Genomic DNA, 15,808 nt, shown 5'->3' with positions numbered 1-15,808 from the left:
TCCATATCCCCCTCCCCCATCATAGAGCCCAGCACGACACTCCCAGCTCCAGGGTTACCTCCTCAAATCTCACTTTGGCCCCTTCTGTGCCAGGGAAGCCGCCACCAAGGTCCAGAACGTGCATCTTGTGACCCAGCTCGGTGCCCATTTCAAACACGAGCCGGACATCTGCGATGGACTGAGCATAGGCCTGAGGGTCAGGACAGCCACTGCCAATGTGAAAACTGGGAAGAAAGGAAGAGCCTCGGCTGACATGCAGGGCTCCAAGTGCCACCACCTGAGCCCCAGCCAAGAGTGACATTGGGCAGGCACATGAGACAGTATGCCCATTTTACAGATGCAGTGACTGAGGGCCTGAAATGTTAAATGGGTTGCCAAGGGCCATATGGCAAGGGAGGAGTGGACAGGAGGCTCGATCCAAGGTCTCCTGGCACTTGGTGCTCCTCCCATCCCTCCTTCTGGGATGAGAGCCAGGACCCCCAAGTCAACCAGATCTGGCTGTGCCTCCCAGTCAGCAGGGTGGCCTTGGCAGCTTACTCAGCTTTGTTTTAGTTTCCCCCCTATAATGGGGGGACAAGACCCACACCACACAAAGCTGAGAGATAATGTGCATGAAGCACTTAGCACAGCAGCTGGCACATCCTAAGTACAGAATAAACAAAGTCCTATATTAGGTAGTTCATTGTTCATTAGGTAGTTCATTATTACCCCTTCCATATCCCTGTAAGAAAAGAGGCACACAGCTGGGTGCAGTGGCTCACACCTGTAATCCCAGAACTTTTGGAGGCCAAGGCAAGAGGATTGCCTGAGCCCAGGAGTTTGAGACCAGCCTGAGCAATAGAGTGAGCCCCCATCTCTACAACAAATAAAAATTAGTCAGGTGTGGTAATGCATGCCTGTGGTCACAGCTAATTGGGAGGCTGAGGTGGGAGAGAGAATTGCTTGAGCCTAGGAGGTCAAGGCTGCAGAAACCCATGATCATGCCACTGCACTCCAGCCTGCCTAGGTGACAGAGTGAGACCCTATCTCAAAAAAAAAAGAAAAGAAAACGAGCCCCTCAAGAGTGCAGCTGCAAAACCTTTGTCCTACAGGCTGGTAAAACTCCCTCAAAGCCAGGTCCCTGGATGGAACTTCCTAGGACAAGACCTTCTGGGGACCCTGGGGCTGGGGAAGGGACCATTCCAAACTTCCTTTTCAAACAGAGGAAATTCTCAAATGGCAGAATTCCAGGCCCAGGGACAGGCCCTGCTGGGAGGCCCTGGGGAAGGTCTCTTACAGAATTAATTCCTGGGAAAGAGGCAGGGAGCCTGGTGTGGCAGGGGATGGCAGGGGTTCCCAGTGCTCACCTCACACCCACCACCTCCACATGGCTCTTCTTCGCATTTTCAAGCAGGTGTCTGCAGGATTTCAGTGACACTCCAAACTTCAGGCTCAGGCGGCTCAGGGAGTGGGAGTCATCAGTAGCAATGCACAGAACCATCCTGATGAGACACGCAGTGCCCCTCTGCTGGACAAACCCTGTCACCCCGCCCCAGCCACATCTCTCAATCAAGGGCTACGAGCTACATGGCTCAGAGCCACCCAACCCCACAGGCTCCCTGACCCCTCCCTCTCCCTACACAGCCAATCAACCTTCAAGTCCTATCCAATCCATTCCTTAAATGTCCCTGGACCCATTCCTGTAGCCCCTGCCCTTGTCCAGACCTCACCAACTCTCCTGGGGCAGCTCCAGTCCCTCCAAATCAGTCTCCACACCAGTCAGAGCTTTCAAACTTGTCATGTATGAGAGGAACCATTTTCAAACAAAGCCTTAAGGAGGACCCATTAACACGATGGAAGCTGCTTTGGATGGACTAGAGTGGCCCATCACCTGCCCCCCAACCCTTCACCGGAAGGCCCCTCCTGGGAAGTCCAAGGGTGTCCAGTAATCGTGTAAAAGGCACAGTCAGAGCAAAACGTCCAGCCCTGACCCCTTCGAAAGTCCATTTGCATCGGGTCCACACCCCCGACCAGGATCTCCTTCACCCCCTGCACATAGCATGCTGCAGCCACACTAAGTTTCTGCTTACTCTTAAATGCCCCATGCTGTTTCCAACCTTAGTGCGTTTGCTTATGCAGTTCACTTTTATGCCCTCTCCAAATTCTATTCATTCCTCAAGGCCCACTTCAAATGCCACTTGCTTCTTGAAGCTTTCCTGACCACTCCCTCAACTCTCTCAAGCCTGTGACTTTGGCTTCCATAACACATAGGTCTCACTCTGCCTGGGGCTTTAACCAGTTATTTCTGCCTTTGTTCCAGCTAAACCCTAGCATCCTGGGTTCAGTCTAGGAGAACCTACCCCAACCTCCTGCAACTGTGACTGGGTCCAGGACAGGGTGACCTGCCCCAGCTCCACCCCCTCACCCCACCCCCACCCTCACTCCACAGCCCAGCCTTCCCACAGCCCAGTCTCCCCTCAGCCCAGCCTCGCCAGCCCAGCCTCCCCACAGCCCAGGCTCTCCACAACCCAGCCTCCCCTCAGCCCAGCCTCCCCATAGCCCAGCCTCCCCACAGCCCAGCCTCCCCACAGCCCAGCCTCCCCATGAGTGGTTCTCAGCTTACTTGGCACTGGGGTGGCTCTTTACCACCTTTGCCAGCTCCATCTCATTGTCAAAGCTCAGCAGCTGGATCCCATGCTTGGCAGCATATTTGATCTGTGCAATTTGCTTACAGGGGTTGGCGTAGATGATCTTACTGGCAGGGACTCCAATATGCTGGACCAACTCCATCTCTGCCTATTGGGCCCCAAAGGTGGTGGTAAGGAGGCACCAGAGCCTGCTGGCCCATGGAACCCAAGGAAGCACAGATGAGGGCAAAGTCATAGCTATGCATAGGGAGGCCTGTAACAGGTGGGCCTTGCTCTAAGACAACAGATACATAGAAATCAGGAGTTACAAGGATTCACCATTTTTGATAAGCAGGGCTGCCATGTACAGCCATGCAGGTGGTGCACTGCACAATCCTGGGGGATGGGGGATCCCATTCAGAATGAACACAGAGTAGATTTGTATATTTATTACAACTTCCTGGCAGTAAAGCATCTCATTCTAAGAAAATCAGTATATTTATTATAACGATTAAGTGTCTTAAGGGTACGTTTTCTAATTTTCACAAAGGCATTATATGGACTCATGGTAGCCCTGACAACAGGCTTCTGACACATTTTTCTGGCAAATTTAAATGTTTAAATATTACTGGAAAACAGTATGGAGGTTCCTCAAAAAAACCTAAAAATAGGACAGGGCACAGTGGCTCACGCCTGTAACCCCAACACTTTGAGAGGCCGAGGCGGGCAGATCACTAGAGGCCAGGAGCTTGAGACCAGTCTGGGAAACATGGTGAAACCCCATCTCTACTAAAAATACAAAAAATCAGCCAGGCATGGTAGTGCATGCCTGTAGTTCCAGCTACTCAGGAGGCTGAGGCAGGAGAATCACTTGAACCCAGCAGGTGGAGGCTGGAGTGAGCCGAGATTGCGCCACTGCACTCTAGCCTGGGTGACAGAGCCAGACTCCATCTCAAAAAATAGAACTACCAACTACTGTATGATCCAGCAATCCAGTACTGGTTATACATCCAAAGGAAAGGAAATCAATGTGTAGAGGAGATATCTGCACTCCCATGTTCAGTGCAGCATTATCCAAAATCGCCAAGATATGCAAGCTACCTAAGTGTCCATCACAGATGAACAGATAAAGAAAATGTGATCCACATACACAATGGAATATTATTCAACCTTAAAAACGCAGGAAATCCTGTCATTCACAGCAATATGGATGAGCCTGAAGGACATCATGTTAAGTGAAATAAGCCAGGCACAGAAAGACAAACATGCATGACCTCACTTATATGTGGAATCTAAAAATGTCAAACTCAGAGAAGCAGCCTAGAATGGTAGTTGGGGTCGATGGCGAAGGGGCAGTGGGAAGAAGTTGGTCAAAGGATACAAAGTTTTAGTCAGGAAAATTAAGCTCAAGAGATCTAATGTGCATCGTGGTGACTATAGTTAATAACAACATATGGTACACTTGGAAATTGCTAAGAGAATAGACCTTAGGGGTTCTCCCCACAAAAAAAAGTTAAGTATGTGAGTGAATGCCTAATTAGCTTGTTAACCATTCCACAACACGTACATATATCAAAACATCATGTTGTACACCATAAATATGTACAATTTTTATTTTTTATTTGTTAACTTAATAAATAATAAATATGTTGCTGGTGTATTAGAAAGTCCACCAGACCAAGGGTCTTTTGGACAGAGATCACCCCACTCCAAAGGCCTACTCTGTGCACAGCCCTGTGCTGAGTGTGCAGGGTGTGCTGGCTCAGCCCTGCTCCTCTTGGGGCCTCCTCCTCATCCCCTTTGCAGAACATGGGTGCACCTGATTGCTGCATTAATGATACGAACAAATGATGATGATGACGATGATGAAGATCATGATGATGATGACAGCAACTGTGTTCATTCAGCACCTGCCACAAGCAGGCCCTGAATTAGATGTTTTACATCGGGTGTTAGCATACTTTTTCTATAAAGAACCAGAGTAAATATTTTAGGCTTCGCGAGCCACACAGTCTCTGTCACAACTTCTCAACTGCCTTTGTAGCACCAGAACAGCCACAGCCAAAGCATAATTGAATGAATGTGGCTGTGAGCCAATAAAACTTCATAAAATCAGGTGGGGGGCTGGATTTGGCCCTCTGTCCATAGTTTGCCAACCCCTACTTTGGATTCACCCTTTTAGTCCGTCCTTGGAAAGAACCCATTCAAATGGGTATTAGCTCCAATCTACAGAGAAGGAAACTGATGCTCAGAAAGGCTATGCAGCAAATAGGTGGCAGAATGAATTTTCGAATTCAAGTCTGACTCTCCACGAATAAACAAGAGAAGAGAGAGCCAGTTTTGAAACATGGTGAGAGGCATAAGAGTCATTTTTAGCCATTCTCATTTTGTAATAAGAGTCTAATTTTAATTTAGCAACTTTTCAGCACTAGATATTTATAAGCACTATTTCATTTAATCCCAACGACTATCCTATGAAATATTTACTGGCTACATTTCATGGAGGACGAAATTGAGTTCAGCGAGGTCCACCTGTCTGTGGTGACACAGTCAATCAGTAGCAGAGTGGCACACAAAGGTCAAGCTCCAGAGCTGGGCTTGCTGCCACCACAGCTTGCTTCCCAGGGGCAGATGTGGCCCACCCCGAATCTGAGTGGATGTGGACCTGCGTTTTTGTTCCCTGCCTCACCACATGATGTGAGAGGAAGAAGCAGTGTTAGCACTTTGGGGACCTGTGATTGAGCTTTGATTATAATTCTTTAAATTTTTAAAAATATATATATGTTTTAAATAGAGACAGGGTCTCACTACGTCGCCCAGGCTGGGCAACTCCTGGGCTCAAGCAGTCCTCCTGCCTTGGCCTCCCAAAGTGCTGGGATTACAGGTGTGAGCCACGGCACTCAGCCTAGTTATAAATATTTAAATAAGTGTTGTCATTCACTGTAGGCATATCCTGTGCCAGTCACTGCATTAAGTATTTTATATACATTCTCATTTAACCTTACTAATAATCTTATAAGGTAGGGAACAGAGGTTCAGGGAGGTTAAGTGATTTGTCCAAAGTCACACAGCTTTTAAGTGGCACAGATGGGATTCTAACTGTCAGCCCTTAGCACACCAGCTCTTAACCTCACTGCTAGAACAGGAAATGCAACCTCAATGCTGCACTGACGGGTATCTTTTGAGCATCTGTTGAGTTGCCAGGCTCTGTGATAGGTGTTAATAAAACAAGTGGTGACTAAAGCACAGAGGCTTTCTGAGACCATGGAGCTTTCAGGCTGGTGGGGAAGACAGGCATGGCAGTCCCAAATGAGCACCAAATAATGATGGAATTACAAGTGGTTAAGAGCTGGGAAGAAAAAGTACGTGCTGCAAGAGACCTGGGTGTGAGGGGCAAAGGACAACCTCAGGCTCAGATATTTAAACTGAGCCCTGCAGGAGGCCTCAGCCAAGCCAAGAGGGAAGGAAAGAATCTAAGAATATTTCCAGTAGAGGAAGTGGCCTGTGCAGAGGTTCTGAGGCAAGCGGTGCTGAGCACTTCAGCCTGATCAAGGAACAGAGAATGCTGGAGTGGCTCGAGCAGAGCAAGTTAGCACAGTGAGGACAATGAGGTCAGAGAGAGGGGGGCAGAGCTGCCAAGGAAACATGTTTTACCCTGTATATGATGGGAAAGAGTCTAAAGGGTTAGGAAGGGAAATGACATGGTCAGATTTGCATTTTAAATACAACATCTACAATGCCTATCTGGCTACCTGAGGGAGGGCCCAAGGGGATTCTGGAGGAATAGACTGTGATAGTCAGTGGCTATCACCATCGCCCTGGGGGAGATGACAGAGCCAGCTCCAGAAAAGCGGGGAGATGTGTTCTGGAGGCAGGGCTGGCAAGCTGGGTGACAGATTGCACGTGGTGATGAGGAGGAGGACGTCAGAGGGAACTCCCACACCCAGCAGACTGAGGGGGCCCTTCATGAGGGGGAAGGGGGACATCAGGAGCGCATTTGAACATGCCAGGTTCCAGGCATCTCCTCGTATCAAGTCAACTGGATATATAGGTCTGAGCTGGAGATTAAAATGTGGGAAGCAGTGGCATATTGATGGTATTTAAAGCCATGGGAGGAGATAACCCTTCTTCTTCTGAGAAGAAGGAGGGTTTACAAGACAGGGAGGTCTAAGAATTCAGAAGAATGCTACCATTTAGAGAGTGGCAGAAGACGAGGAGAGATGGTGCCCAGGACCTGCAGAGGTGAGGATGGAGAACGTTTCCAGGGGATGAAGAACAATATGCAGATTAGAAAGCTATTCCTGTAAATGCAAATCTTGTCTCACAGCTTGTGTCTGGATGGGAAGGAGCTGTCTCAGCTGTAAGAAGTGCCTGATGAGGTGGGGTCGAAGCCGTGTTCTCTTTCATCTTATACACTTCTGAAGCCTTTAAAAGTAGGACCATATGTTACTGTTGAGTCTTTTTTTTTTTTAAAGAACACCTTGCTGGCCAGGTGCGGTGGCTCACGCCTGTAGTCCCAGCACTTTGGGAGGCCGAGGCAGGTGGATCATGAGGTCAGGAGTTCAAGACCAGCCTAGCCAACATGGTAAAACCCCGTCTCTACTAAAGAAACAAAAAAGTAGCTGGGCGTGGTGGCGGGCACCTGTAATCCCAGCTGCTCGGGAGGCTGAGGCAGGAGAATTGCTTGAACCTGGGAGGCAGAGGTTGCAGTGAGCAAAGATCATGCCACTGCACTCCAGCCTGAGAGACAGAGCAAGACTCCATCTCAAAAAAAAAAAAAAAATACTACACATCCACCAAAACCATGCTGGTGATTATCTATGGAGACATAAAGCTAATGTCCTAGTTTATTTTGGGGTGAATGAATCAATGTGTTATTTGATATGTATTATTAGTTGACAATCCATGTTTAAAGTAAAGTGCTCACTGGATCCTGCGGATCACTGGGGATGTTGGTAAGAGAAAATTCTTTGGAGTAGTGAAAGTGGAGGCTGAGAAGCAATGGCTTAAGGAAGGAGTGCTGAAGGAAAGAAAAAATGGGGGCGGACAGGTGACTGCAGACAACTCGGTCGAGTTTGGTCACAAAAAGAGAGCAACGGATTGGGCTGGAAGAGGATGTGGTGTCCAGCAAAGCCTTTTTAAGATGGGAAGATACTGAGGGAGACAGAAAGAGAGGGCAAGGGATGGGGGCAGGGAAGATGACACAGTGGTCCTCGGGCAGGTGGCATAGGTAGACCAGAGTCCCTGAGCAAGCCGTGGCCCCGGCACCTGTCCAATGCGTGCCTGTCTGCACATCCAGCCCTAGCTCATGCCAGGCCCTTGGTCAGTGTCCACTAAGGCACAACGCTGTTAAGCATGGCCACCTGCTATGGCCGACCAGAAGAGGGCAGCCTTGGCCTTCCAAGAAAAGCTGTTAAGTCCAGGAGCCACCTCTCCAGAAGTGCACCAAAAGGTCTGCGTGATCCCATCGCAGGGAGGGGGCTTACGTCTCTCCTTGCCCCTGCAGTTGGCTGAGGGCATCCATCGCTGGCTGAATCTCAGCTCAACTATCCTCTCCTTAGCGACCTTGGAAAAGACAGAGTCCAAGGCAACTCAGCAGGACTCAAGCTGCCACCACCCTGGTACGGAACCTCCATCTCTTATTTCCTTATACGTTAAATGTGTCCTCACCAGGCTAAGGTCAGAATCCCCATTAAAAAAATAATAATTACCTCACAGGGCTGTTGCGAGAGTAAAATGAGATCATGTACAGAAAACAGTTGGCAAAGTGCCTGACACAACAGACGCACTCAGCAAAGGGCAGATGCTTCTCCAGTCCCTGTTGTCATCAAGGTCTCCCTGAGCCTTAACACTCCACTTTCCCCTTTCTTCTAGAGAACTGAGCCCCTCCCCCTGGGGTTCCTGAAGCAGAAAACTCTAGGCAGTGGGGTTTGGTCCTTGTTGTTCACCCTAGACCTCAGGAACTGAAAGGATCCTGCTCCTTCTCATCCCACGTGGAGGCCCAGGGCACTGTAGGAAGAAATGGGAAGTGTGGACGTCCTGGCTCTGCTACCCACAGACGGCTGACCCCACAGTTTCCTCAACTGTAGAGCAGCCGTCTCTCCTGCTGTGTGCCTCACAGAGCTTCATGGAAGACATGCACAAAACGAGGTGTGCAGAGCTTGAACTAAACCAAAGACAAGGCCGGGCGCAGTGGCTCAAGCCTGTAATCCCAGCACTTTGGGAGGCCGAGACGGGCGGATCACGAGGTCAGGAGATCAAGACCATCCTGGCTAACACAGTGAAACCCCGTCTCTACTAAAAAATACAAAAAACTAGCCGGGCAAGGTGGCGGGCGCCTGTAGTCCCAGCTACTCGGGAGGCTGAGGCAGGAGAATGGCGTAAACCCGGGAGGCGGAGCTTGCAGTGAGCTGAGATCCGGCCACTGCACTCCAGCCTGGGTGACAGAGCGAGACTCCGTCTCAAAAAAAAAAAAAAAACTAAACCAAAGACAAGGGGAAGCACCTCATCTACCATGAAAGGCGTTAACATTCGGTCCCTGATACAGGTTAACCTGCTCGTTCTAACCATCCCAGCCAAATGCACACCTTTCCCCAATCTGGAGTCGCTCCAGCCCTGTCATCCTGCCCAGGACTCCAGGAGTCCTTTCTAGAACTCTCCTCACAACATCCAGCCATATTAAGCAACCATTACTAACCACGAAGAAAATGGTGCTAAGGACACTATCACAAACCAGTGCCCACTGGACTTGCTCCCACCTCAGGGCCTCTGCGCTTGCTGTTCCTGCTGCCTGAAATGCCCTTTCCCTGGTTATCCACCTGGCTTGATCCGTTGGCTCTTTTGGGTCTGTATTCAAGTCTCAGTGAACCCTTCCCTGGTCAAACTATCTAAAAGTACAATCCTCTCTCCCAATATTCCTTACTTCCCTTTCCTGCTTTCTCTCTACAGCATTTTCCATCTAAAATACTACATATTTTCATTATTTAATCTGGTTTTTTTTGTAAACAAGCTCCATGAAGGAAGGGCTTTTGTTGTTTTATTTTGCTCACTGCCAAATCCCGACCTAGAATAGCACTTGGCCTCAGAGGAAATGCCCAATTAATATTTGCTGAATTAATAAATGAGATACTTTCAAAGCTCTACTTAGTTGAAACTTTATAGCTTAAAGGCTTTTATCTAGCAAGGACAGAATGGAAATAAACTAAGCATTCAACTCAAGGACAGCAGTCTATCAATTCTGTATTGCTAGCCCTGCCTAGCACAGTGACTACCACATTACAGGAGTTCAGTGGATACTGAACGACAGTAGATAAGCAAAGCTAATCTAAAGTGGCCATGCGCGGTGGCTCACGCTTGTAAACCCAGCACTTTGGGAGGCCGAGGCAGGTGGATCACCTGAGGTCAGGAGTTTGAGATCAGCCTGGCCAACATGCCTGTCTCTACTGAAAATATCAAAAAATTAGCCGTGTGTGGTGGTGCATGCCTGTAATCCCAGCTACTTGGGAGGCTGAGGGCAGGAGAATTGCTTGAACTCGGGAGGTGAAGGTTGCAGTGAGCCAAGATGGCACCACTGCACTCCAGCCTGGGTGACAGCAAGACTCCGTCTCAAAAAATGAAAAAAATAAATCTAAAGAGAGCAGGAGGGAATGAAGACAACGGCAGAAATCAAATTAGAAAGACAGAATTGGTGGCAACAACAAAACTACAAGGACTAGTTAAGAAAATGCACCATCACACATTATTATGATTATAAAAGGAAAAAGAAAAGAAACCAACAATATGGAGATATGTTGGTTTTGTTTTAATTAGAAGAACATCATGTATAGCTCTGTGCCAAACAAATTTGCAAATCTCCATTAAAAAGATGAGCTTTCTACCAGGGACGCAGAAGATTCCAATCTGGAACTTCAAGGCTGACAAATTCCATGCTCGTTTCTCCCTCCCTCATCCCTTGAGACCCCTCCTGAGTGGGTGGTCTTCCCAGAGGGCAAGGACCAACTGCAGGTACCTCTTGCGTCCCACCTGCACTAGCCTGGCCGTGTGTGTGTTGAGTGGGCATGGAGGGTCAGTGCACCGTGGGGGCGGGGCTCACCTTGTTGGCACAGCTGAAGCCCAGCCCCAGCTGGGCCAGCACCTTCAGCACACCTGGGCTGCTGTTGCACTTGACAGCGTAAAAGGGCCGGACTCGTGGCAGGCACTTCAGAAAGCAAAAGTGCTTCCTCACTATGGCACCCAGGTCAGCCACGAAGAAGGCAGCGACCTCGTCCTGAATGACAAGAAGTGGATGAATATGAGACCCCATCCAGCTCCCACCCTGTGCATGCCATCCATGATCCTTCCAAGTACCTGACCCAGGTTCAGTTCTGGCCACAGAGCTACCCTGCTGTAAAGTGTTCTGGGCCTCCCCAAGCCTACACGACAGAAGGCAAACTCCTCAGTCTGGCATTCAAGGCTCTGTGATCTAGCCCCAACCCCTCCCCTCAATGCGGCTAAAATTCCAGCTGTAGGTTGGATCATTTTCCCACGTTCAAACCTTTGTTCCCACCATGACCTCTGCAGAATACCATTCCCACTCCTGTGTCTGGCAAAATCCTTAAAGTTTCACTCAAATGCCACCTTCCCCAAACCAATAAGGCAACTCTGCTTTTAGATGCTCCCACAGCATTTGCACGTGCTTCCAAGGTATCAGAACTGCATATGCATCCGTCCATTCTAGAAAAGGGTAAATTCCCTAAAGGCAGAAGCTGTGACCTACAGCTCATTGCCTTCCAAACACAGGTGTTCGATGAAGCCTTAAGCTCATCCCACTGACACTGCAACCGATGCCTATGGACAACTGTTCATTGCAGATGTGCTAAAGGCCAAACATGTATGAGGCTGTGGGTGAGACCACATTACTTAAATGTGGAAGGGACCCTTCCAGAGTTCCTTCCCTGAGACTCAGTTTCCCTTTCATGCAACACTTTTTTACTCATGCCCAGTTGGTGCCAAACATTATGCTAAGAGACAGAGATGACCAAACAGTACTGTTGCTCTGAAGGAGCTTGGGTCTGGAAGAAAAGGAACCCCTTAAGTACTTACGAGTCCACTCAGTAGATGTTAGATGGCAGTTTCTACAAGGTGCAGTGCGGGGGCATGGAGAAAGAAAATACAAAATCTGCCTGGGGCGATCGGGAAAAGGCAACACTGATGAGAAGCAAGGAATGACTAGAAAGGGCTAAAGAGGGGAAAGGCTGAGAGAAGGATGCTACAGGCAGAAGGAATAGCCTGGGCAAAGGCATGGTAATAGGGCACACGGCATCATTGGGAAACGCAAAATTAGTCATTCAGCTCGAAGGAGCATAATATATACTGTGGGGAAAACTGGGAGTGGGGAAAACTGGGAATGGGGCTATGGAGGCAGGGAAGCTCTGACTTGATCCTGTAGGCAGTGGGGAAATGCCAAATTCTGATATTGAACAGGACTATGATACATTTGGAGGGGGTGGCATGAGACAGGGAGGAGATCAGGGGGCCTTTGGAGAGAGGAAGACTAAGCTAGAAAATGAGGTTCCACATAAGCACATTGGAGGGTTATTTAAGGAGGCAGAATTCACAGGGCTTGGTAATGCCTAGATGTGGGCGGTGAGGGAGAGGGGGCAGCAGGACAGGAATCGCCGGTTTCTGACCTTGGAGGACTGGGTAGAAAGGCAACATAGGAGGGGAGGTTTGGGGGCAAGGACCAAGAATTGGGGATAAATTGAGCCCTTCTCTTGCAAATAGCAAGGATTGCGTACCAAATAAGTGAAAGGATGAGGGCCCTAGGGACCCTTCCTGAGAAGGCAGCTGATCTGTACAGGGGACGGGGACCCACCCCCATTCCCAGCCCCTCACCGTGGTGGCCTCTGAGGCCCCCAGAGTGAGTTCCTTCAGCAGGTCTCGGGTACTGAAGCCCTCCTCCACCATCACAAAGTCCGATTCACTCAGGTAGCCAGCCATGCCTTGCAGGAGGAGCTGACGGGCTGGATGGAGCCGCTGCTGCAGCCGCCGCCTTAGAAAGTATGCAACACACTGCGGGGCGGGGGGAGATGAAGGGAACGGCTGGGGGGGCAGCTCCGCTGCCCCACTCGCCTCCCCAGGCCAGGGAACCCAATCCCGTCACAACCCGCCCCCAGCACAAGCCCGGGGTTCATTAGGCAAGGGTGGAGAAAATAAAGAATCCCGGATTTCAAACGGAGACAAGGCACTGTATGTCCCCACCAGTAAAATGGATGAATTGTTTTGGAGAGCCTTCTCAGTTCTGAAATTCTGGATTTCAGGAAACAGTGAAAGAGAGATGGAACAGAAAATCTGAGAAACTTGGGTGGGGAAGTTTCCAGGGCGCCCCCAGTCTTGACCACGCCCACCCAGAGGGTAGCCGGTGGCCACGCCAAGGAGTCTCAGCCTGAGAGTAAGAGCTTAAGTTCGAGTCCGCTCTCTACTGCTTGATCTCGGGTACTCTCTGACCCTCTTCGGAGCCTCACTTTCCCCAACTGTAAATGGGGGCTGGACTGATCCTGACATGCTAGAATTCTAGGCGTGCCTGGGGGCGCCACGTGGTGGGTGGGGGCCGCAAGCTCCTGGGACTGAACGGAAGGCCAAGGTTTTTTCTGTCCGAGTGACTCCTACCGCGTGCAGTGACTCCTACCGAGTGCAGGGCTGAGGTCCCCCCATCCCCCAGGGCCCCTTACCAAGCTCCGTCCTCCTTCGCGGGGGCCAGAGCCAGGCGCGCTGCTAGGGGGGGTCGCCGGTGACCTCGGAACTTGTGCAACACCCCGAGGAGGAGTGGCAGTTGCGGAGCCGAGGCCCCTGCTGACAGGAGGCAGAAGGGGCCGGGGGGCAGGTCAGCACCAGAGCGGAGGGCGTCCGCTCCCCGAGGCTCCCCAGGCCACTTTCCGCACTCGCCTTAAAACGCATTTACACGGCTTCGGCCCATAAGTCTCCCCAGCGAGTGAATCGGCTCCTCGGCGCCTCCGCTCTCTCGCTCCCCCGGGATCGGGTCCCGCGGCCTGCGCCCTGCCCTCCCAGCAGCCACCGACCCCCACGCCCAGCCTTCCGCCCGCAGCACGCTTATATAACCCCAGCCAGGCCCCGCCCATGGCGCCGAGGCCCTGCCTCCGCTTGGCCGTAGCCCTGGCAACCGGGTGCCGCCATCCCATTGGTCGATTCCGACATAAAGCACTCAGCTGTGCCCGCCCGTGCCGCAGTCTTCTCCCTCGGAGACTTGGCGGTGACTAACCCACGCTGGGAAATCGGAACTACAGGGCGCAGCCACACGGGTGGGACACTTAGACCCTGCATCTTAGGTCTTAAAGAGTGAGCGGGACCGGGAAGCCTTTTCTGCGTCTGCCTCAACTTACTTCGTGGTACCGCTCTTGTCTGCCGCAGGAACTGCTCACTCATCTCTCGAAACCCAGTTCAAATGACATGTCCTTGTATTACTTTTGTAATAAAATTCTTTTTATTTAATTGTCTCTTCCAGGCATCTTCCCGACTCCAACTCAAAAGGCATCTAAAATGTCTTCAGAGAACCTTTTTGTGACTTTCCCAGTTCAAGGCAATCCCTCCCTTTATCACATCCTCTGAACCCGGCAAACTCTTACTCGCCTCTCAAGAGAAATGTGTCTCCTTCAGGAAGCTTTCCCGGACTTCCTCAACTCAAAGCATTTATTTTATACCGACAAGTTGCTGCTCACCCATCAAAGTCCTGTATAATGTCACTTCTGTTGAACCTTCCATGACCTGCCTGGCCCCAAGGAACACAGCACTTAGTCTGTCTGGACCCCTCACTCATTTAGTTCTTGTTACCCATAGTGTGAGGTTCGTATTGCTATTTTACACTTCTTGGTTGGTTACACTTTGCACCTAGTTTGTGATTTCCCAAGGGCAAGGACTGAATACCCTACTCAAGTGCCTGGAGCATGGCATAGACAAGAGTGCTGAAGAAGATTCAATAGCTGTGTTACTCAAAAGCTGACTCAAAAGTTCATCTGGAAAAGTAAGCATACAAGAAGAGTCAAGACATTCTTGGAAAATTTAAAAAAGGGCTTCCTTTATCATATCAAAAATTTTTAAATAATGCTGTAGTCCTTTTTTTTTTTTTTGAGATGGAGTTTCACTCTTTTTGCCCAGGCTGGAGTGCAATGGTGCGATCTCAGCTCACTGCAAACTCTGCCTCCTGGGTTCGACCGATTCTCCTGCCTCAGCCTCCCAAGTAACTGGGATTATAGGCGCATGCCACCAAACCCAGCTAATTTTGTATTTTTAATAGAGACGGGGTTTCACCATGTTGGCCAGGGTGGTCTTGAACTCCTGACCTCCAGTAATCTACCCGTCTCGGCCTCCCAAAGTGCTGGGATTATAGGCGTGAGCCACCGCGCCTGGCCAAAACTACAGTCTTTAAAACAGTATGGTGCTGGAGCAGGAAGAGACAGTGGTAAAACAACAGAGTCTACAGCAGTCCCGTATACATTGGAGATTGGTACACAATGAAGGCAGCATTTCAAATCAATGAAGCCAAAGGGGTTTTGGTCTACCGTGTCTTCATGTCCCCTGCTAGGCTATGGGCTTTTTTTTTTTTTTTTTCTTTTTTGAGACAAGGTTTGGCTGTGTCACCCAGGCTGGAGTGCAGTTACATGACCTCAGCTCACTGAAACCTCCACCTCTCAGGCTCAAGTGATCCTCCAACCTCAGCCTCCCAAGTAGCTGGGACTACAGGTGCATGCCACCATGCCATGCTGATTTTTGTATTTTTTGTAGAGACAGGGTTTCGCCATGTTGCCCAGGTTGGTTTCAAACTCCTGAGCTCTAGCAATCTGCCTGCCTCAGCCTCCCAAAGTGCTGGGATTACAGGCGTGAGCCACTGTGCCCAGTGAGCTGTAGACTTTCTTTTTAATCAGTGGCACTTCTTGTCCTGCCTTAGTGTCTCCCTAGGACACTGCACAACCTAGTTAGAACATGCTCAGTACACCAATGGTGCAGGGCAGGGACCAGAGGCAGGGAGAGCCATTTTCTGCTGCCTACCCAGCTGGGACATATAATGGCTGGGTGTCCTTGGCTGAGTCACCCTAATTGGATCTGGGTCACTTCTGCCTGGCTTGATTTCCCCCTGTGAACTGAGAGGTTTCAGACTGATTTCTCTGGGCCCTTCTGCCTGGAACCTTCTTGTTTACTATGCATAGGAG

The 15,808-nt window shown here is 50.1% G+C and overlaps 1 protein-coding gene across 12 annotated transcripts in view; it reads right to left on the bottom strand.

The window, feature by feature from the left end:
- The window catches only part of AZIN2 (antizyme inhibitor 2), a 41,570-nt gene extending 27,859 nt beyond the window's left edge, over positions 1-13,711 (bottom strand). For 6 of the 12 annotated variants that reach the window (XR_001899829.3, XM_009204070.4, XM_009204058.2 and 3 more), the window contains exons 1-7: positions 13,530-13,668; positions 13,316-13,436; positions 12,480-12,656; positions 10,699-10,872; positions 2,603-2,775; positions 1,347-1,481; positions 59-224 (exon numbers count right to left, since the gene is read on the bottom strand). Coding sequence is in view for 11 of the 12 variants with exons in the window: in XM_009204070.4 (XP_009202334.1) it covers positions 59-224; positions 1,347-1,481; positions 2,603-2,775; positions 10,699-10,872; positions 12,480-12,584 (753 nt within the window). In the remaining variant the exon portion in view is untranslated. 12 annotated transcript variants of the gene reach the window in all.
- Positions 13,712-15,808: the final 2,097 nt, after the last annotated feature.

This window comes from Papio anubis, chromosome 1 (assembly GCF_008728515.1).
Source record: "Papio anubis isolate 15944 chromosome 1, Panubis1.0, whole genome shotgun sequence".
Lineage (NCBI taxonomy): Eukaryota > Metazoa > Chordata > Mammalia > Primates > Cercopithecidae > Papio > Papio anubis.
This window is presented reverse-complemented; position numbering and strand designations above follow the sequence as displayed.